A 24289-nucleotide genomic window follows, 5' to 3' on the forward strand; every position below is an offset into this window, starting at 1 on the left:
AGTCATATTTCAATGTTCTCACAGTTTTATCATAATGTGTGCAGTATTCTAAGGTTCTATTTGTAAGATTGTTTTCTATCTATTGCTGAAATGTTATTTATTGTAAAAATTCAATATAGCGTTATTATTATTATTATTATGTGTAAATTAATTATTTTGTTGCTTGCTTTTTATCCATCCATCCATTTTCTAACCCGCTGAATCCGAATACAGGGTCACGGGGGTCTGCTGGAGCCAATCCCAGCCAACACAGGGTAAAAGGCAGGAACCAATCCTGGGCAGGGTGCCAACCCACCGCAGGACACACGCAAACACACCCACACACCAAGCACACACCAGGGCCAATTTAGAATCGCCAATCCACCTAACCTGCATGTCATTGGATTGTGGGAGGAAACCGGAGCGCCCGGAGGAAACCCACGCAGACACGGGGAGAACATGCAAACTCCATGCAGGGAGGACCCGGGAAGCAAACCCTAACTGCGAGGCAGCAGCGCTACCACTGCGCCACCGTGCCGCCCCTGTTATGATACGATTCTATATTTTAAACTAGAATACAGTATACCTTGTTGTTTTTGAAGTGAACAAATCAATGATTCAGAGATTTGAATCATTTTGGTGAACTGAATGAAATAAATCCATCCATCCATCCATTATCCAACCCGCTATATCCTAACTACAGGGTCACACGTGTCTGCTGGAGCCAATCCCAGCCAACACAGGGCACAAGGCAGGAAACAAACCCCCCGGGCAGGGCGCCAGCCCACGGCAGGGCGTGCACACACACCCACACACCGAGCACACAATAGGGACAATTTAAGATCGCCAATGCACCTAACCTGCATGTCATTGGACTGTGGGAGGAAACCGGAGCGCCTGGAGGAAGCCCACACAGACACGGGGAGAACATGCAAACTCCACGCAGGGAAGACCTGGGAAGTGAACCCGGGTCTCCTAACTGCTAGGCAACGAAATAAATCAAATCACTAAAAAGAATCGTTTTGCACATCATTAATGCCCATGACAACTACATTTGCCCTAATGACAGGAGCCCAAAATAATGGTCAGGACAGCCCACAAACAATAAATGATTCTAAATATAGACACACAGATAACTCCTAACAACAATGATCTTCACATCTTCTATTATTCTTTGAAAAAGTGTCTTCTAAGTCCTGTGAAAGAACACAAACAAAGAGATCTGTGTGGTTATGATCAAGGGATTTGAGGTGTTCTGAAACAGGCTTTGCAAGGTCTTTAATTTTAACACTTCAAAAGTACTCCCTTAAACACTCTGCTTGCCATCTCCGTATTTCACCTGTGCAGACGGCTGGACACGTCCTACAAGAAATGCAGTAGCTAAGATTAATAGACTGGCCAGAGGCCCAGTATTTAATATTGAATTTACCAGAGGGACCAGATACAATGGTACTATTGGTGTCATATATAAAAGTGACACAGTGGCTGACGTTACAGCTCAAAATGTCTGAGGAGGAATATGGCTCTCCTCCTTCTCCGCTTTGGACGAGAAGTTTGTATAGGTTAGGTTGTAGATGGAAGGAGATCAGTGGAAAGTTACAAAAAAAGGCTCATGTGGAAGAATCAGTCTGCAACATGGGGAAATTTTGTTTGATGACCTGTGTGAGAGATAGAGTGTTAGAATAAGTGGAACTGCTGGAATAAGAGTGCCAACAGGATACGTTTTTCATTATTGGTGTTCCTCTAAGGGTGTGTGATGTGTGTTCCCCCAGTCAGGGATTGTCCCTGCCTGGTGTCCAGTGCCTGATGGTATAGACTCCAGCTTCTCCGTGCCCCTGCTCTGGTTTAAGTGGGTATAGAACATGGGTGACTGGATGGATTCCTTTTAGAGCGGATGTTATGAAATCTACTCCTGGATTGATTGAGGGCTCTGTCCACAACGTGACAAGAGTATCCTCTGTCAAAGAAGAAATTCCTCATTCTGAATGCTTCCTTAAAGGAATCAACCTATTCCTTGCAGAGGTGATGGGAGTCTATAGAACTGTGAAAGAGGCAGACAGTTTTTAGCATGTCAGGGATGGAAGGGAATGTAGAGAATGTAACTGTCTGAGTCAGTTGACTGGTAATAGACTGAGATTTCAACACCCAGCAAAGCAAACTAATAGAAAGACTGCTATCTAAAAATGGTAGAGTTGTGGTGGAAACATCAACTATAAACCTGAGAGATGGATGGTATAAAGGACAACCGAGAAACCCCGAGAAGGGAAGGATGGGGGAAGACAACTACGCTTAGTCACTGCCTCCTCCAAGTCACTAGATGGAGACGTCCTTACAGCATAGCGGTGCCCCGGATACCTGCAGGGCACTATGGGATTTAGAGTTCTGCTTCACAACCCTGTTGGGCACCGTGGGTGCCACCAGGAGACGCTGCAGGAAGACCTGGGGAGTCATCCTTCCCTCATAGCCTTGAAGTGCTAGTGAGGACGGAAATCCTGAAATTCTTCTGGGCTGAAGAAAACGCAAGTTCTCTATCTGACCCGAAAGTGCTGGCAAGTGAGCCAGAGTCAGGTGGAGGTGGACAAAGCTTGCTGGGTCACAGCAGTCCTCTATATAGTGTCCAGCCCGGAAGTGCTTCTGTTCTTCCGTCCATGTCACTTGAGCTGCCGGTCGTCCCATACAATGAAAACTAGTACAATCATTAATAAATTCCTGTAGCTAGCTCCTGGACAAAGAGGTGGCACCAACCAATATATCATTTGTACAGATCTGGTACAAAGCCAAGGTAGTAAGAAAAGGAACCCTTCTCTACCCAGCCAACAAAGATGGTGGTACAGGAGGTCCCATTCTAGTACCCATTGCAACCTGCTTTAGTTTAATGCCTTAAATTTACAATGAATACAGACACATTTGACAACCTTAGTATTAAGAATATAAACTATCTTAACAGTATTGTTAAAGATAGTAGTAAAATTATTGGTTTGTAGCAGACCTCTGTCATTGAGCCATATCATAAAAAGGCTAGAAAGAAGGCCAACTGGATTCTTTCCCACAGTAGCCATCGCATATGGAGGATTATTTGTGCAAAATTTTGCTGCTGATTGGTCATTTGATTAGATTCAGTTTTGCCACGAGTAATGAGTGGTCTTGAATCGAATTGCAATACACTTGGAGAAGCCACTAAGTGAAATGCAGTAGTTTGCACTGCTATTAGTTATGACATGCGGCATATATGGACAAGAATTACAAAGAAATAGTCTTTTTATAATGACAGGAAAATTGCACGTCATAGTGAAAACTAATCGATCATGGTCAAAATGTTACCAGTATGACGTTTCTCTGCATGACAAACTCTCCCCTTCTAGGCACCAAAGATGGTACCTTTGTACAAAACGTCAAAAGTTAACTGTGGCATGCTGGCAACAGACACACAGATAGGCCTGCTGCTTCCAAGTACCGTATATACCACATGCACTTCAGAACAGGTCATCCACCTCAAACTAAGCATGTTCAGGCCCGGCTGGTACTTGGATTGGACACCATCTTCAAAAAGCTTGTGTTGCTGCTAGAAGAGGTGTTGGACAGGGCCATCTTACCGTAGGGGCACAATGGGCACTGGTCGGGGCCTCAGGAGCATAGGGGCCCACAATGCTTCTGATTCCTATGTAGGTTTCTGTTTTGCTATCAAAACAAGGGCCTCAGTGCACTACTTTGCCCCAGGGGCCTATGATGTGATTAAGACTGCCCTTGGACATGTATAGGCCAACAGAGAGTTGTGGTCTGAAAATGGATCCCAATGTCCCAGTGCAGTGACAGGGGCACTGTGCTGTGAAAATAGCACCACCCTTGGGAAGAGATGAAAAACAGAAGTCCTGACTGTCTGTGGTCATAAGGATCCTTGGGTATCTTTCATAAAAAGTAGGGTGATCCCCAATGTCCAGGCTAAATAGTCAATTGCGGCCTAGTCATTCTAGCCCCCTAATCATACCCTGTCTCTAATTCTCTCTCTCTCTCTATCTCCCCTTCTCTACCTAATAGTTCATATGTGGTGGGCATACGGTTGCATAAATGGCTGCCATTGTAAAATCCAGGTGGGTGTTGGTGCTTGCAGTGCCTCACCCCTCCCTATGTAAAATGTTTTGAGTGTCTTGGAAAGAACTATATAAATGTATTATCTTCTTCTTCTTAATAATAAAATAATAATACATTTTATTTATATAGCACTCTTCCCATTCTTCTTTACCATTATCTTCTATGAGGAAGCATCAAAGGAATACAATTAGTCAGTCAGTCATTATCTAACCCGATTTGTTCTGAACAGGGTCGCGAGGGGTGCTGGAGCCTATCCCAGCTAGCACAGGATGCAAGGCAAGAATAAACCCTGGAAAGGGTGCCAGTCCATTGAAGGGCAGAATGCAATCAGAGAAGAGCCTGTGATCATCCAGGTTGGTACTACACATTTGTGGAGGTTGAAGTGGCTCCTCACACTATATGTAAAGCATGCTGAGTAGTGAGAAAAGCGCTATGTAAATGTAAAGAATTATTATTATAGTGTATCTCTTCAGCTCTGAGCCTACTCCCTGGAGCTCTAAGTAGGTAGAGTTGGCTCTAATGGGCGTTCCAAATTGGTGGGGTTTACTCCAATGGGCGCAAATAGAGTTTAGCAGCAGACCTCCAAAGCTCTGTCTTATTAAAAAATTCTTTAAGATTCGAGTTGTTGGGAGGGTTAGGTGACTCCGATAATACCAAGTACTGTACCGCCGAGTAAGTTAACTCCACCCAGTTGGAGCTCCAGGGTGGAGGCTGTAAACTGCTACTCCGCGCTCCTCCTTTGCACCTGGTAAAAGGGGCGGGGCTAAACCTTTACGGACAAGGTGGAAGGCGGGAGCTTCCCTGACGCTCTGCTCATGTTTAAGGAAGTGTGCGCAGATGTTGCAAGTTTGACAGAAGAAAGAAAGGGGCGTCTGTAAAATTCTGTTAGTGGAGGAGAGCTTATTACTGGAAGCCTCCCTGTCTGCACTGGCACTCCACCCTTTCGTTTAGGGCGCGGTAGTTTCTTCTCGGTGATAAGCGGAAAAGAAAGGGAAAAGGAGAAACGTCAATCCTTAATCATGCCTGGAAAGAAAGTTTGCATCGTCGGCTCAGGAAACTGGTGAGCTTAAATAAAAAAAAAACAAAACTCGAGAGAGTTGCTATACTGTAGTGGGGAATAACAGGGGGGCACACCGCCAAGGGTCAGTGGCATTTAGCTTCACGTTTAAATCGGTGAGGCAAAGATACAATGGCGAAGACTCGGGACAAACCCCGTGGTCGCTATGCAAGTGCCAACATTTGGGAGGCACAGCATATTTCAGTGCGCGTGAACCGGGTCACATGCCCGCCTGCAAATTGCGTGACTCGTCCGAATTCTTCGATTAGGCGCGACGGGTACTCAGCGTGTCCCCATGCCCTCATGCCGTTTGGCTGGAACGAGCGCGTCGGAGCCTTGAGGCGGCGAAATCGTTTGTGTGTGCCATACCGTGCCACAAAAGCATTCACGTCCTTCGGAATGTAAACGACAACTTGTGCACGGCATGTGCAAAACTAGTGCTCGCTAACCGAGTTCTCGAATGTTTACTGGGAGTGTTAATTCAAATTTCAGATGGATTGTTTGAACGAACAATCGTCGCTGATTTATCGGGTTATCCACCCATCGGCACTTCAGTGCAGTGACTGAACCGCTGTATTGTGACATGCGCCTTGAGCATGGGAAAGGCGCTATACGAATAACATGTATTATTATCATTATTTGCACTGCACATTAAGTTTATTTCTCTTTTGGGAAGCGTTCATTTCATGAGAATAAGCGCCTTTGTTTTACTGTGGTTGGATTTTTTTTTCCTTCATTACGTTTTCGTAATCTGCTAGAAATATGGGTAAAACTTGAGCTTAAGAACTACACCAATTACTCGTTTACCCATTTAACTAAGGATTCATTTTGTCTGTATTGCACTTTTAAAACATGAATAAATAGTTATGCATCTCTGTGGCATATTAAGGGTCTTTGATACACTGAATGTGAAGGATTCTCAGCAGGGGTGGATGTACTGTTTGCAGGCGATACCAAGATAGGTGGCTTTGCAAATACATTGGAATCCATTAAATCATTACAGAAGGACATGGACAGCATACAGGCTTGGGCACATTTGTGGACGGTGAAATTTAATTTCAGTCAATGTAAAGTATTACAAGTAAGAATGTTAGGTTTGAATACATCAATGAGAGGTCTGAAAAGCGAGAGTCAACCTTAGGTGAAGGATTTAGGAGTCGTAGTGAACTATCAACTGGATGCTAGGATAATATAGCGTCTTGCAGTGAGGAATACAAATCCAAGAAGGTTACACTCAAGCTTTATAACACACTGATGAGGGCACATCTGGAGTAACCGGTGCAGTTTTAGCCTCCAGGCTACAAAAAAAGGACATAACACTGCTAGAAAAAGTCCAGAGAAGAGCACCAAGACTGATTCCAGACTACAGGGAATGAGTTATGAGGAAAGAGTACAGGATTTAGGAGTCATAGTGGACTTGTCACTGTACCAGACAGTGTTCAGAAGCCATACAGAATATCAGGTCATATAGCGCCTTGATATATGGAGTACAAGTCCAAGCAGGTTCTACGCAAGCTTTATAACACACTGGTGAGGCCTCATCTGGAGTACTGGGTGCAGTTTTGGTTTCCAGGCTACAAAAAAGGAAAGAGCGGCCCTAGAAAAAGTCCAGAGAAGAGCGACTAGGCTGATTCCAGGGATACAGAGGATGAATTATTAAGAAAGAATAAAAGAGCTGAGCCTTTTCAGTTTAAGCAAAAGAAGTTTAAGTGACATGATTGAAGTGTTTAAAACTATGAAGGGAATTAGCTCAATGGACTTTAAAATGAGTTCATCAAGAACACGGGGACACAGTTGGAAACTTGTCAAGGGTAAATTTCACACAAACATTAGGAAGTTTTTCTTCATACAGAGAACCACAGATACTTGGAATAAGTGACCAAGTAGTGTGGTAGACAGTAGGATTTTAGGAACTTTCAAAACTTGACTTGTTTTTATTAGAAAGAATTAAGTGGGTAGGACTGGTGAGCTTTGTTGGGCTGAATGGCCTGTTCTTGTCTGGATTGTTCTAATGTACTATCAAACTAAAGAAGCTTAAGCATCAGGGATCCTAATCCTGAAGGTTGCCACAGAAGTGACTTTAGTGCACATTGCTTAAAAAAATAAAATGTCTACTTTATGAGGAGCTTTAAAAAATAATAATATAACTAGGGGGTTCACCCCCTGCTCGCTTCGCTCGCCAACCACCCCCTTGCCTGTGCTATGCGCCAGCCACTTCGTGTCTCTGCCGCTCATGTTGTGAAGAGCGGGGCTGAACGCACCCTCAAGGAGACGCGGTTGCTCCACCGAAACCCCCTCTTAAACGGTGATACAGTGGGAAACATACATTTTTTTTTTTACCTCCTCTTTGCTCGATCAGCTGCTGGCTTACTGCTGCTGCCGCCGTGCCACGTGATCTGCATCTTGTGCAGGGCTTTGAACATTTAAAAGCCAAACAAGAATGAGATACAAAATGAGCCAAAACAACTGGTGACCATCATACAAAATCTGAAAATAAAGAAAGGTGAAGGTCTCAGGAATGTTGATTTGCTCAGGTCCCCAATGCTCTTAGAAAAGAGAAAATCAACAATTTTGGAAATGTCTGCTATTGCACAATAAGAGCAGCAACAAGCCATGGAATTAAAGAACGGGTTTAATTAACGACAAGACTCGGCGCCTAATTAAGTAACTGTTTGGAGTGAAATTGGTTGGAGTTTCCGGCCCTGGCTCAGTTGGTCTTCTCTTGGCTTACTCACTTCACATGTCATTTCTGTTTGGGTGCCGTTTCAGGAAAGAAATGAAGCAACTCAGAGGAACGATGAAGAAATGCAGGGGAACAAATCTTAAAATACAAGTCAATTAAAATGAATTCAAAAGAAGCTAATTAGCAGCACAGACAGATCACTAATTAAGAAAAGGGTAAGAATGAAAACCTGCAGCCACTGGGGCCCTCCAGGACCGGAGTTGGGGACCCCTGCTGTAATGCGTTGTTATCTTCTTATATAATGCGCTACCATGGCCATGGCTGTTTGTTTGTCTGTCCAGGATTTTAAATCACCTGTAGCTCGCAAACCGTTTGTCCTATTGACCTAAAATTTGGTACACATACACTATGTGACGTCTGCTATCTGTTTTCGGGGTGATGATTGACCTCCAAGAGTACTCCTCTTTTTATCTTATTGTAGAATCAACTCTCGGTAGCGGCCAGCAGGGTGGCAGTGCACTGCATACGTACGGGCGCCGTTCTCATTCCCTACCACCTTCGCCATCACTTTCCCTACCTCTTCATATTCTTTAATCATTTTTGAGGCAGATTGAAGACTTAAGTGTCTGCTTAAGTGAAGAATTAAAGAAAACGTACTCCGTAATTGCAACATAAACACAGACTTAATCAGTTTTAATGCGAAAAGATGTCGAAGGAAGAAGAGAAGAAGCGGGCTGGTAGAATGGAGAGAAAAGAAAAGCTGCTCAGGAAGTAGCAAGAGCATCAACCTCTGAGCAAACAAAAGATAAACGTACAGAGAAAGACGATGAGAACTAGGAATGCTCAAGTCAAGTGGATTCACACCATTACTGGTCTTTATATATAATACGCTACCGTGGCTGTCCGTTTGTCTGTAGCTCACAAACCATTTGAGCTATTGACCCGAAATTTGGTACACATATACTAGGTGAAGTCTACTGTCAGCTTTCGGGGTGATGACTGACCTCCAAGGTTATTCCTCTTTTTATTTTAATTTTATTTTATTGTAGAATTAACTCTCTGCAGCAGGCAGCAGGGCACTGTGCGGCACATGCATATGGGTGTCGTTCTCATCGCTGCCACCTTTGCCTTCACTTCCCCTAACTGTTGATATCTTAAATCATTCTTGAGGTTGATTGAAGACTTAAGTGCCAGCGTAAGTGAAAAAGTAAAGAAAGTAACTTCAACACAAGCACCGACTTAATCAGTTTAAACATGAAAAGATGCCGATGAAAGAAGAGAAAAAGCGGGCCGCTAGGATGGAGGAAAGAAGAGCCGCACAGGAAGCGGCAAACGCATCAACCTCTGAGTAAATGAAAGATAAACGTACAGAGAAAGAGGATGAAAACTAGAAATTCTCAAGTCAAGTGTATTTGTGCAGTGCGCCGTTACTGGTCTACTATATTTTCGGATGGAGCGAGGACAACAAATGTTTTCATGGACTGTCCATGTTCGTTTTCTGAATGTTTTACTGGCACCCATTCAGCTCGGGTGTGACGTCGTTCCCAGCTCTGATATCCAAAATGAATGGAATGCAGCATAAATAGCAAAACTAATACATTTACGAAAGTTGCTTTTCTTTGAACATTGACAGACCTGTATAGTGACCTATCTATCTATCTATCTATCTATCTATCTATCTATCTATCTATCTATCTATCTATCTATCTATCTATCTATCTATCGCACCAAAGCTTGTCGCAGTGCACTGATCACCTTAACCATATAACTTCCGGGAACCGCATTTCCATTATAGCCATCGGCATTTGTCATGGCAACAGGGAAATGAGAAATGAGCAGTTAAGGCAAACAGTTAAATAAGTGAACCTAATTACAACAATAGTACCTAAACTCAATTGTTAACTGAAGAGAGAATATGCAAACTCCATAGCTAGAAAACGCCGTATTTAAAGCCATTTGCTAAATGAGTTAATGTAAATATACTAAAGAGCCTGTGCCCTCCTGACTGGAGCAAAGGGCAGAACATGTGTGCTTGTTCAGCAGGATACCATGGGTGTGATTTTCTTATTATTTGCCAATTGATATGAGCATAGAATTTAAATCTGAGATAGTGGAAGGATGCCAGAGAATTGCGACATCCGAATGGGTAATGAGATCTCAGTTTCACAAATGACATCTTGTGACTTTGGAACCCTTTCACTGCCTGTTATCTCCAAAGATAGTGTAGGCAGCCATGAAATTCAATTCATATTCAGTATGTTACTGTTGGTCTGTGTATCTAATAAGTTTTCCACCCATATGCATCCATCCATCCATTAACCAACCCGCTATATCCTAACTACAGGGTCACAGGGGTCTGCTGGAGCCAATCCCAGCCAACACAGGGTGCACGGGCAAACACGGGGAGAACATGCAAACTCTACGCAGAGAGGACCAGGGAAACGAACCCGAGTCCCCTAACTGCGAGGCAGCAGCCCTACCCACTGCGCCACCGTGCCGCCCACCCATATACACTACTGGTCAAAAGTTTAAGAACACCTCTGTTTTTTCAGTTTTTAAGGAAATGCAAGCAGTTTTATGTCGAGTTCTCACATGGCCTGGAGGTAAGTTTTGGCTCAGTGTCTTGCTGTAGAATGAACCCAACACCTACTAGACACAGACCAGAAGGTATTGCGTGGTGCTTCAAAATATGGTGGTAACCCTTTTAAATCAGAGTGCCAGTCACCAACTCTGCCTCCAGGAAAACAACCCAAGTCCATCACACGTCCTCCTCTCCAGGTTTGACAGTTGGTGTGACATACTGAGATGCCATCCTGACACCAACTCGACGGCGTACAAACACCCTGCATCAGTGGTGAGTTGAAGATTTCAAATTTGGATTCATGGGTCTATAAGCCTGCAGTAGTCCACAGCTGGTATTTCAAGACCCTATTATGTCCTTTAATGAATGGCTTTCTTCCTGCCAGTCGCCCTGTCTGACCCACAGCACAAAGTCTCCTCTTCACAGTCCAAACTGACAGTTGCTTTTGTCGCCCTGCACTGTTAAGCTGTAGTGCTGTGAGGCGTCTGTGACCACACAAGCTGGTGACCCTCAGAAACTCGTCTTCTGTTTGGCTGGTGACTTTGGAAGAAACTGTGATAGGACGCGATCTGGCCGAGCCAGTATCCAGTTGCCTTAGGATTGTGTAGGACACAACTGGACTCACCGACACTTTTAATTTTTTTTTTGCAAGTTCTCTAAATGAAAGGCCTCCACTTCTAAGGGTAATAACACTGTGTCTCATTTCATTTGTTAATTACTGTTTTCTTGCCATTATAAGTTGCGATACTATCCAAGTCGTACTTCAGAAGGTGTCGTAACACAGTCTGCTTCAACTCCGCTATAAGACAGACTGAGGGTTTTGAAGTAATCAACAGAAGTTGGGACACCTGTGCAAATTGTTTCCTTCAATGTGCAAGGCTTCATTTACTTGAATTGCTGCAGTTTGTAACCTCTAAGTTGTTCCCTGAAGAAGGCCCGACCGACTCGAACGGAGGCTGGCTTTCTTCCTGCCACTCGCCCTGTCAGACCCACAGCACAAAGTCTCCTCTTCACAGTCCAAACTGACACTTGCTTTTGTCACCCTGCACTGTTAAGCTGTGAGGCGCCTGTGACCACACAAGCTGGTGACTCTCAGAAACTCGTCTTCCGATTGGCTGGTGACTTTGGCTCTGCCAGATCTCTTCCTGTCAGTTTCTTCCAGTCTCCAGTTGCCTTTGAATTGTGTAGGACACCACTGGACTCACTGATATTTTGATTTTTTTGCAGTTTCTCTAAATGAAAGGCCTACACGTTGTAATAAGAGACTGAGACAGTCATAAAGGTTTGGGATTGTTTAGGCCCCATATACTGTAAATAATAATCACGGCCTTCCAAATCCCAAAACAAAATGGAGAATTGTGTTAGACAATACAGGGAGGGTTGCACGGACATATAAAGGAGCCGGACTGGAAATTAGGTTCGTGGAATGCTGGGAAGGCGTGGTGGTGGATGGGTTGTTGACCAGAGGGAAGAAAGGAACCCAGAAGTGATGGCGTTTTGTTTCTGCGGGAGGAATCATGGCGGCGGTGCTTCGTTCTTTCTATGAAAAAAGAGAGAGAGTGGTTAGTAGTACCCCGCCTTTGTCTCCTGGCACGGCTTGTGGCAATGCGCGTCGGGTCCTTCAGCTGCTCCCCATGCGCTCGTGCGTGACAACGTCTTAGAGTAATACACTCTGTTAATTGTAATTTTCTTGCCATTATCACCAGAATATTGTCCAATTCATACTTCAAAGGGTGTAGTAACACAGTCTGTTTCAACTCTGCTTTAAGACACACAGAGGGGTTTGAAGTAATCAACGCAAGTTGGGACACCTGTTCAAATTGTGTGCTTAAACTTGCAAGGCTTCATTTACTTTAATGGCTGCAGAACATCTGTAGTTGTTCCCTGAAGAAGGGCCATTTGTAATATTCTGAAATTTCCTTTTTTGTAGCGACATTTCCATCTCCAGTTTTCAACAGATCTAGATTTTTTTAGGGTCCCCTGATACCGAAAACGTCAATATCTCGATGATGGGTGTGCGTCTGTGTGTCACAGTTTCTTGAGGATGGTCTGGAGCTAAAATGGCTGGATGGAAAAACACCAAACCCGAAACTTAAGCCTGTTAAGAGATGATGATGTGCTGATTAGTTTTTGAGCCAAATCGTGCAAGAGAAAAAGGCACTCGAGAGGAACCCTCAAATACCGTAATTTTGCAATTAATGATGAATTCTTCTCGTCATTTGCTATCGTAACAACCAATTTTATGACCAGAAAGATCAACATCGGAGCGGTAAATAATTCCTTAAATGTTATAGAATAACCCGGGTAACTTGGTTCCTAGGACGCAAAGTCTACTGATGCTGACGTCTGAATTTTTTAGTTTTTGCAAAGCTAAACTTTAAATTTAAACCACGGGCGGTTTACTTTTTACTTTTTTTGCAATTTTGGGTCAGTCATTGCATTTTAAGTGAATACATTTGAAGAAAAAAATAGGCGTTGTAAAACTTTTAACTGGTAGTGTATATAACCTTTTTATGAAATGTTGTTTTATATACAGTGCCCTCCATAGTGTTTAGGACAAACAAATCCCAGCATGCCCTGTGGGTGTCTGTGTATTTACCCATCTAGTGGCCACATAGCCACATGCCGTGGTCTCCCCCATCCTTCTGGCCGAGTAAATATCCCTGCTCCATCCCAGCCAGGATGCCAACAGTCTCTTTATATTGTTGGCATCTTCTGCCAATCTCCTGGAGAGAACATGAAATGTCCTGTTTTTGATTTCATCATGGCCACCTGGCCAGGTAATGGACTATCCCCCCCATCCTGAATGGAGTTCTGTCCCTCACACAGTATTGATATAAAGAAAAGAATTGAAAATGAACAAATAAAAGAATTTAAACACAAGCCAGGGGAGAGAACTCTGCCTGAAATATAATAGCAATATAAAGTGAATTTAGTTTTTTATGAAAAAATGGATCTAAAATGTTTAAATATGTCTTTTAATATATGTTTATTTGTTTTGTTTGTTTTGTTTTTTTTTTTTCCAAGGGGATCAGCCATTGCTAAAATTATTGGCCATAATGTGAAAAAATCCAACCGTTTTGAACCCATTGTCAATATGTGGGTCTATGAAGAAATGATAGAAGGCAAGAAGTTAAGTGAGATCATCAACACGGAGCATGAAAATGTGAAGTACTTACCGGGACACAAACTGCCAAAAAATGTGGTAAGTTGTATAGAAAAAAAATCGGAAGTGGTCTCCCCTCGACTTTCTCATATACTTAGTTATCCATCCATCCATTATCCAACCCGCTTTATCTTAACACGGGTTCACGGGGGTCTGCTGGAGCCAATCCCAGCCAGCACAGGGCGCAAGGTAGGAACAAATTCCAGGCAGGGCATCAGTCACACCCACACACCAAGCGCACACTAGGGACAATTTAGGATCACCAACGCACCTAACCTGCATGTCTTTGGACTGTGGGAGGAAACCGGAGCACCCGGAGGAAACCCACGCAGGGAGGACCTGGGAAAGCGAACCCAGGTCTCCTTACAGCGAGGCAGCAACGCTACCACTGCACCACCGTGCCACCCTATACTTAGATATGGGGATGGATATTTGAGGAGTAAACCACAAGACAATGATTATATTTTTATACTATGTACATTAAAGAACCATCAAAACAAATCAAATTAATAATATATCGAACATTTATTATAAAAGTAAAGTTGAATAAATCAGACTCTGCAGCTGCATTAATAAAATTAAACTACCACTTCCAGTTAACGGAAATAGCCCAAAAGTTGATAGAAATCTACATTTTGTAGTTAATACTTATATGCAAAATTTGGTTGACCTAAGTGAAAGCATACTCAGGTTATCTTGTTTACATATATACACACACACAGACAGACATAATTCCAAAAATGGTATTTTTGGAGGTGTAAAACGTCGAGATTCATCAAAATCTTGAAATTGAATTTTTGGATGATTATAATACTTACCCCAAACTTCATATACGAGGAAGTCAGAGACGTGTAAAACATCGAGATTCATCAAAATCTCGACAACGAATTTTGGATGATTATAGTACTTACCCCATACTTCATATACGAGGAAGTCAGAGACGTCTAAAACATCGAGATTCATCAAAATCTCGACATCGAATCTTTGGATGATTATAATACTTACCCCATACTTCATATACGAGGAAGTCAGAGACATGTAAAACATCGAGATTCATCAAATTCTCGACATCAAATATTTGGATGATTATAGTACTTACCCCATACTTCATATACGAGGAAGTCAGAGACATGTAAAACATCGAGATTCATCAAAATTCTTGACATCAAATCTTTGGACGATTACGATACTTTCCCTATACATCGTATATGAGAAAGTAAAAAGAATGAATAATAAAAGAGAGAGAAAGAAGGCCAGACATATTGTGAGATATACAGCTTACCTTTTCAGCCAACACTCATGATTGGTGGGTTTGATGGCTCACACATCTGCATCATCGTGTTCCTCATCTCATATCTTGCCTAAAGCGTAGATTTTATTAGTTTGATGTTGGCAGTTTTGTCTAAATATATCTGCCCTATGGTGGAAAAAATATACTTATGGGAAAAAAGAGACATGTTCTGGAGTGAGAAAACTCTCCTTTTAGCCTAGGTATTTCCACAAACTGTTCTCCTTTTTGTATTAGCCCTCTTAAAGAGCAGTACAGCTTGTGTGGTGATGCATGGGAACTTATTAAACAAACAAAATCTCTGTGTGCGCTTTTAACCAGGGAAGTCCTCTGATAAAGTCACTTTTAAAAAGGTCACAGAAAGACAAATGCCACACTTAAGTCACGTGTCAAGTATGACCAGAGGCAACACAGAGAGCCACTGGCATGCTGCAGTCAGGCCTTTTGTTAAGTGTGCGTTGCCAGACACTGTGGCTCATCGACTGCAGCAAACAAGAAGGCCGAGTGACAAATCAAGATTTTGTCAGCCTTGAGTAACCACATCAGGCAAATCCACATGAGTGATCATTTCAGATCTGCCCTCTACCACTGCTGCTAAAACTGCTGACAGATACAATGGCTGCATTAGTGACAGGATACTAAAGGCCAGGGCTCCATATTCCTGCTGTTTGGGCAGGATGGCTTGTCACGTACCCTCCATTCTTACCTCTGACATGGCCTGACCCTGCAGCGGGACCACACCAGGCCACACATAGCTGCTATGGTTACAACTGTCCTGAGCAATGAATGCTGGTACTGCCTTGACCTGCACTCTCTCTTGACCTTCATTTACAGTTTACAGCTGGCCCTTGCGGTTCATGGGTTTACGATTCGCAGATCTGTTAATTCGCAGGTTTGTTTTAATAATGAAACTGAAATTAGTGAACAGGAAAGATACCATTCCCGCTATGCATTTGACTTAAAAGTCTTAAAAACTGGTTGAGAGTCATGTTTTTAATTCAGATGCACAGCATTGTGGGAATGATAAAATATCACGCCTGACCAATAAATGAAGGGGAGAGGCAGATCTTCAAGTCAGATGCACAGCACTGTGTGAAGGTCGTCTTTCCAGGATGTGACTATTAATAATATTTTAGCAATGAGCGAACAAATGGATATTAAACATATAGATTATGTAACACAAGTTACTTGAGATTTTTTTTTTCTTCCCATGGACGTTTTTTCACATCGTGAACGTCCATAATTAGTCACACCCTAATGCTATTTGTTGATTGGTGTGTGTGTGTGTGTGCCCTGCGGTGAGCTGGTGCCCTGCCCGGGGTTTGTTTCCTGCCTTGCGCCCTGTGTTGGCTGGGATTGGTCCAGCAGACCCCCCGTGACCCTGTAGTTAGGATATAGTGGGTTGGATAATGGATGGATGGATAAATTTGAATATTCAAGATGTACTTTCTCTACAAAACCATGAGATAAAATTTTTTTCTTGGTCACCACGACTAACTATATGCAGTAAGTTGCATTTTAACATTTTAAAATATTGTTTTTGAGTGGAGTATTTTGTGCATGTGAGATTTTTTTTTTTTATTCCTTCATGTCTTTTTCTTACCTTTTTAGGTTGCAGTTCCTGATATACTTGAGGCGTCGACAGGTGCAGATATTCTGGTCTTTGTGCTTCCCCACCAGTTTATAGGGAAACTGTGTGATCAGATGAAAACCAAGGTCAAACCTGGCGCTATCGGCATATCGCTTATCAAGGTAAAGTTGAGCCATGAGGTCCATAATAACGTCTGTGTTTATTGCACTTTGGAGGTACAGAAGATAGAAAGTGGTCCAGCTGTCCCAATTGTCATGTACTTGTGCAATACAAACCTAGACAGAGCTCAGACTTTTGGTGTAGTGATACTTATCCTCTAGTTAGTGAAATGATACCTGAAAATGGGTCAATTTATCAACATATATATATAAAAGTCAATGCCTGTGTGTGGCTATAAATATGTCTGGTCAAGCATCACTTCCGAACGGCTGGAGCGATTTTTATGAAACTTGGTACACGTTTCTCATTGGTCAACTAAAATCAACCCTAACCCACCCCCTTCTGGTCTTGTATACATGTTATCATCCAGTTGACACTCGGAACGACCACCAGAGGGCAAACTGGGTGACTGCCAGCATTCTTTGTCTTTGAGCTCCACCGTGCCCGCCTGTTGCTTTTGAAATTCCATACAGTTGGCCGGGTTGGCATCCCAACTATTTTTGGGACTCATTCTGTCTTTGTGACCTGAACAGCCAAATATATAATATATATATATATATATATATATATATAACCATCCATTTTCTAACCCGCTGAATCCAAATACAGGGTCACGGGGGTCTGCTGGAGCCAAACCCAGCCAACACAGGGCACAAGGCAGGAACCAATCCAGGGCAGGGTGCCAACCCACCACAGTATATATATATATATATATATATATATATATATATATATATATATATATATATATATATATGTATGTGTATGTATATAATATATATATATAATATATAGTAACAAAGGCACTATATAGGCACCTGACCCGACACAAATGGACACAGAGGCACGTATAAAAAACACAAAGACTTTATTTTTCTTTGGCTATGGGACACGTCTTCCCTGTGCCACACAGCCCAAACACAGTCCCCAAAACACAAGCACAGAACAGTTCTCTTCCTTCCTTTACCACCACTCAACCTCAAGCTTCGTCACCTTCCTCCCAACTCTGGCTCCTCGAGTGGTGGTGGCTGGGCCCTTTTATAGCCCACCCAGAAGCGTTCCAGGTGATTAACCGCCTGGTCCTAATTGCACTTCCAGGTGGGGCTGAAGACTCGTCCAGCCAACCAAGCTGTGGAGGACTCCATCTCCCATCGAGCCCTGCGGGTGGTTGGGGAATCACCGGCGGCCAGGGAGGCTGCCACCAAGCGTCCCGGGGGAGGTATTGAACTGCCCATGGCGGCTCCCCCGGAACATAAGCAGCAGGGGCATCCCTGCCGGGCATGGGACCCGGCTGTCCTTCACAATATATATATATATATATCTTCTTCTATAATACGCTACTGTGGCTGTTCGTTTGTCTGTCCAGGATTTTAAATCACCTGTAGCTCGCAAACCGTTTCACCAATTGACTTGAAATGTGGTACACATATACTACGTGATGTCTACTATCCACTTTTGGGGTGACGATTTTTATTACTCTTTTTTTATTTTTATTTTATTTTATTGTAGAATCAGCTCTCGGCAGCGGCTAGCAGGGCGGCCGTGCAGTGCATGCATATGGGCACCGTGTTCAATCCGTACCACCTTCGCGGTCACTTCTCCTACCTCTTCATATCTTTAATCATTCTTGAGGCAGATTGAAGACTTAAGTGCCAGCTTAAGTGAAAAATTAAAGAAGATGAGCTTCTGAGGGTCACCAGCTGGTGTGGTCACAGGCGCCTCACAGCTTTACAGTGCAGGGCGACAAAAGCGAGTGTCAGTTTGGACTGTGAAGAGGAGTGACTGGAAGGAAGAAAGAAAGCCAGCCTCCGTTCGAGTTGGTCTACCTGTCGCCACGTGCTGGAGCGTACCTTGCCTAGCTAACGATACCTGTTTGTTTATTGATTTTTAAAGTTTGTCCTGTTTCACTACTACGTGGCTGGAGCAGCAGGGAAACAGCTAGTATTACATAAATGTAAACTGAATTTGCGTACTACTGTACTACTACTACTACTACTAGTAACCTGGTCTTAGTGTAAATATTCAGAACAAGAACAGTGGATTCCTTTTCTAATCCCTTTTGCATTGTGATAGAAACAAGCATGTAGTCTAGTGGTGGTGATCCTGCTACTATGGTCAACGTGTATCGTATTTTAAAGGTTGTATGTAACGAGTAAGCGAGTCAAAGTTGATTATTTTTTAGATCAATGCCATAAAAATGAAAGACCTCTGAATGGCAGTCTCTCTCATTTCAATGTTTCACAGGGTGTGGATGAAGGCCCTGATGGCCTGAAGCTCATCTCTGACATCATCCGAGAGAAAATGGAAATCGAAGTGAGCGTGCTGATGGGTGCCAACATCGCCAACGAGGTGGCAGCAGAGAATTTCTGTGAAACGACAATAGGTAAGTGATGCGTATGTTATAGAGAGAGGGATGGCAAGCTGTAAAAACATGACAGTTGTACAACTTGATGTTCCTTTAGGGGGCGGTAGCTCCCTAGTTGGAATAAGTTCTTTTGTAATTGCGGCGTTTTAAGTAGCTGAAAACTATCCATCCATCCATTATCCAACCCGCTATATCCTAACTACAGGGTCACGGGGGTCTGCTGGAGCCAATCCCAGCCAACACAGGGCGCAAGGCAGAAAACAAACCCCGGGCAGGGCGCCAGCCCACTGCAGACCGAAAACTATATAGATATAATATTAAAAGGCGATACCTCTCCCATAGTGATACGGCGGTAAGAAATCACATAAGAGAAAATAACGTAGCTTTCTTTAATGACGATTTACACGGCATTACAGATGAAGGAAGCCATAGCAAGACAATCACCCCAGGTGGGAACTCAGTGTATACTGTCTGCCATTTTTCGTCGCTGCGATGGAAGGATTTTCAGGACGGGATGACGTTATCACCCATCTGTCCGTCGGCTTCAAAGTATTTGGCTGCTGTCCTAGCCTTTTATACTGGTTCCTCCATTTGCAGGCCCCCACGTCAGCAAATAGTCCATTTCAAAACAAAGAAGATTTTGTGCTGACTTTTAACAGAGGACAAAATAGTATACACCTGTCTTTAGGCCGACTATACATCCCTCCAGCTGTCTTTGCCTATCTTGTCCTATGCTTGGCCCAGCAATTCTAAATGCTGAGAGCCCCTGTGTGCTAACTTTGGCCTGGCCCGTACATGTGAGTAGATTTATAAAATCATTTTTGTACAGAGCACAGTGACATTAAACTTATATTCTGATCACACTTGACTTAAGGAGGATTTACATTTGCGCATCGTGCTTACGCCGTCAAAAGCAGTTCCTACTTACACTTCACGACGGACTGCTACAGTGGTGTGAAAAACTATTTGCCCCCTTCCTGATTTCTTATTCTTTTGCATGTTTGTCACACAAAACGTTTATCCATTAGTCAAATATAACACAAGTAAACACAAAATGCAGTTTTTAAATGATGGTTTTTATTATTTAGGGAGAAGAAAAAATCAAAACCTACATGGCCCTGTGTGAAAAAGTAATTGCCCCCTTGTTCAAAAATCACCTAACTGTGGTGTATCACACCTGAGTTCAATTTCCTGATTACTGCCACACCTGTTTCAATCAAGAAATCACTTCAATAGGAGCTGCCTGACACAGAGAAGTAGACCAAAAGCACCTCAAAAGCTAGACATCATGCCAAGATCCAAAGAAATTCAGGAACAAATGAGAACAGAAGTAATTGAGATCTATCAGTCTGGTAAAGGTTATAAAGCCATTTTAAAGCTTTGGGACTCCAGCGAACCACAGTGAGAGCCATTATCCACAAATGGCAAAAACATGGAACAGTGGTGAACCTTCCCAGGAGTGGCCGGCCGACCAAAATTACCCCAAAAGCGCAGAGACGACTCATCTGAGAGGTCACAAAAGACCCCAGGACAACATCTAAAGAACTGCAGGCCTCACTTGCCTCAATTAAGGTCAGTGTTCACGACTCCACCATAAGAAAGAGACTGGGCAAAACCGGCCTGCATGGCAGATTTCCAAGACGCAAACCACTGTTAAGCAAAAAGAACATTAGGGCTTGTCTCAATTTTGCTAAGAAACATCTCAATGATTGCCAAGACTTTTGGGAAAATACCTTGTGGACTGATGAGACAAAAGTTGAACTTTTGGAAGGCAAATGTCCGTTACATCTGGCGAAAAGGAACACAGCATTTCAGAATAAGAACATCATACCAACAGTAAAATATGGTGGTGGTAGTGTGATGGTCTGGGGTTGTTTTGCTGCTTCAGGACCTGGAAGGCTTGCTGTGATAGATGGAACCATGAATTCTACTGTCTACCAAAAATCCTGAAGGAGAATGTCCGGCCATCTGTTCGTCAACTCAAGCTGAAGCGATCTTGGGTGCTGCAACAGGACAATGACCCAAAACACACCAGCAAATCCACCTCTGAATGGCTGAAGAAAAACAAAATGAAGACTTTGGAGTGGCCTAGTCAAAGTCCTGACCTGAATCCAATTGAGATGCTATGGCATGACCTTAAAAAGGCGGTTCATGCTAGAAAACCCTCAAATAAAGCTGAATTACAACAATTCTGCAAAGATGAGTGGGCCAAAATTCCTCCAGAGCGCTGTTAAAGACTCATTGCAAGTTATCGCAAACGCTTGATTGCAGTTATTGCTGCTAAGGGTGGCCCAACCAGTTATTAGGTTCAGGGGGCAATTACTTTTTCACACAGGGCCATGTAGGTTTGGATTTTTTCTCCCTAAATAATAAAACCATCATTTAAAAACTGCATTTTGTGTTTACTTGTGTTATATTTGACTAATGGTTAAATGTGTTTGATGATCAGAAACATTTTGTGTGACAAACATGCAAAAGAATAAGAAATCAGGAAGGGGGCAAATAGTTTTTCACACCACTGTAGTTGGCGGTGTTTGTTGCATGCGAGAACGGGAAATGATCCACTTCCTGTTTACATTCTATGGGCAAGAAATCATGGCGACCAAATCTTACAGGTGCTTCAATTAACAAACTACAAACAGCAAATGGTCTGCCTTGAAGTACAAAATATGGAAAAGATTGGGTCACTGGAGACGATAGAATGTTAGACCGGGGAACATAATGAGGCACAGGGAGGGAGAATTTTGCAGGCTAATCCGATATTAGGCCAGGCTCTTGTACTGTCCCGACTGTAACATCACGTTGTGCGTTGGCGACTGTCTCAAAACATCTCACGCCAGGGACGTGAACGAAATCTGCAACAGTACAGTAGGGGACACTAGACATGCATTTCTTACTGTATTTATATTGATATTTTGGTATTTACATGTTTCTGTTTAACATAATAATATTTTTTCTTGCTGACCAAAATTCCACATTTCTTGGCTCATAATGCTAAGGAGGTTAAACATTGTGACAGACAGTGGGCGCTATCGTCCTCTTGAACCCTCATACTATACTCCAGACACCAGGTAAAAGTCCAATAAGTTGACTTTATTATTAATAACAGTGCACAAAGCACCCTTCTCTCCACAATACTCCTACAATTCTCAATAATTCTCAATACAAGAAACCAATCCTCCACTCCCAGACACGTTGCCACCCTTCCACCCAGCTCAGCTCAACATCTGGGATTTCCCATCGTCCTTTTATAGTCCCTGACCCGGAAATGTTTCGATCCGTCAGTCCATGTGACCTCCTATCACTTCCGGGTCAGATAAAAAAGTCCTCTTCTTCATCCCGGAAGTACGTCATTTCCCCTGTCGCTTTGCCTAAGACGTACTTCCGGGTTATAGGGCACATGGGACTCTCTGGGCCTCCCTGCAGCGTCCTCTGTTGGCCCCTGTGGTATCCAGCAGGGCTGTAGAGGAAAACTCCATTGTCCATGATTCCCTGCTGGTATTCGGGGCACCTCCATGCTGCAGGGAGAGCTCCACGTGACGGCCTGGGGGTATTGGCCGGGATGACAAGCCGGCCATAGACCACACACACATCTCTGAAAATGCACAGATGTCAATGAGCCTTTAATATAAAATGTTTGTCTTTTGATATATTTCCAAAAAGTGAGCTTGATCCTCTTTTTTTGACTCTCTCATGTCTTATGGTCTTGTGATTCCCACTCTAGGTTGCAAAAATCCACAGCATGGGGCCATCTTCAAGGATCTGCTGCAGACTCCAAACTTCCGAATTGCGGTGGTGGCAGACAGTGACACCGTAGAGTTGTGTGGCGCTCTAAAGGTGAACAAAATGCACTGCAAAAACACTGACTGATGCTGTGAATGTGAGTAGATGTGGTAGGAAAGGCACTACATTAGATAGGTAGGTAGACAGATAAGGGGAAACAGTCAAACGTTTTAGAACACCTCAGCTTATCATCCATTGTCCAACCCATTATATCCTATCTACAGGAGCCAATCTCAGCCAACACAGGGCGCAAGGCAGGAAACAAACCCCGGGCAGGGCGCCAGCCCGCCGCAGGGTATACACCAAGCACACCCTAGGGACAGAGAGAAGAAGAGCTGCTCAGGATGCAGCAAGCGTATCAGCCTCTGAGCAAACGAATGATAGACGTACAGAGAAAGAACGAGGATGAAGACTATGAAGAGCACACTTAGCATTTATGACAGGCTGAAAAGAGCCAAAGAGAATTGCTCAAGAACTGAAGGTCAAGGGTCAACGGAGTATGCTCAAGTCAAGTGTGTGCAGGACACCGTTACCGGTCCTTACTATACTGCAACGGAGACTTTCACTTCGTTCCAGAATGAAGACAACAAAGGTGTTAGAATGTCGTGTCCCCCCCCCATCACCAGACTTGAACCCAGTAGAACAGAGGTTCCCATACTCAGTCCTCCTGGGGGCTGCAGCCAACTTCTGTTTGTCATTGGCCACCAAGCCTCATTAAGAAGGTGGTTGTTGTTGTTGTTATTTGCCAGTTTCTGTGTTTCTGAGTTCAATGTAGACATTTCAAAACTTAAGTTTGTCAATTTTTTATTAGAATGTATAAATCATTTGCCATATATACTCGTGTATAAGTCGGGTCTTGATACCCGACAATCGATCATAAAATCAGACCACGACTTATATGCCCATTTAAAAATCCATCCATCCATTATCTAACCCGCTATATCCTAACTACAGGGTCACGCACGGGGGCCTGCTGGAGCCAATCCCAGCCAACACAGGGTGCAAGGCAGGAAACAAACCCCGGGCAGGACGCCAGCCCACCGCAGGGCACACACACACACACACCCACCCAGGACAATTTAGGATCACCAATGCACCTAACCTGCATGTCTTTGGACTGTGGGAGGAAACCCACACAGACACGGGGACAACATGCAAACTCCACGCAGGGAGGACCTGGTAAGCGAACCCGGGTCTCCTAACTGCGAGGCAGCAGTGCTACCTACTGCGCCACCCTACCTCAGCTTTCTTTCAGATTGAATCAGTTGAAATGCAATGAATGGCCTAAAATTGTGAAAAGGCAAGCAGTAAACTGCCAGAGGTTTAAATTTAAAGTTTACAGTTAGTGAAAAGTCAAGCAAAATGACGCCCTTTCATTGGCTAACTAAAAAGATTACAATATGCAAGCTTTCAAGGGAACTCTGGCCCCTTCTTCAGGCAAGATTGGGTTGCCTAGAAAGCTTACATATTGTAATCTTTTTAGTTAGCCAATGAAAGGGCGTCATTTTGCTTGACTTTTCACTACATTCATAATGGCTAACACGGTAC

General features: G+C 43.4%; 1 protein-coding gene across 1 annotated transcript in view; it reads left to right on the forward strand.

Moving 5' to 3' along the window:
- Nucleotides 1–4909: 4909 nt before the first annotated feature.
- Nucleotides 4910–24289, forward strand: part of LOC120530783 (glycerol-3-phosphate dehydrogenase 1-like protein) — a 28354-nt gene continuing 8974 nt past the window's right edge. The window contains exons 1-5 of the mRNA XM_039755380.1: nucleotides 4910–5128; nucleotides 13417–13594; nucleotides 16455–16595; nucleotides 18838–18976; nucleotides 22683–22795. Coding sequence (XP_039611314.1) covers nucleotides 5088–5128; nucleotides 13417–13594; nucleotides 16455–16595; nucleotides 18838–18976; nucleotides 22683–22795 — 612 coding nt within the window. The 5' untranslated portion in view covers nucleotides 4910–5087. The remainder of the gene's footprint in view (nucleotides 5129–13416; nucleotides 13595–16454; nucleotides 16596–18837; nucleotides 18977–22682; nucleotides 22796–24289) is intronic.

This window comes from Polypterus senegalus, chromosome 6, assembly GCF_016835505.1.
Source record: "Polypterus senegalus isolate Bchr_013 chromosome 6, ASM1683550v1, whole genome shotgun sequence".
In the NCBI taxonomy this organism is placed as follows: Eukaryota; Metazoa; Chordata; class Cladistia; order Polypteriformes; family Polypteridae; genus Polypterus; species Polypterus senegalus.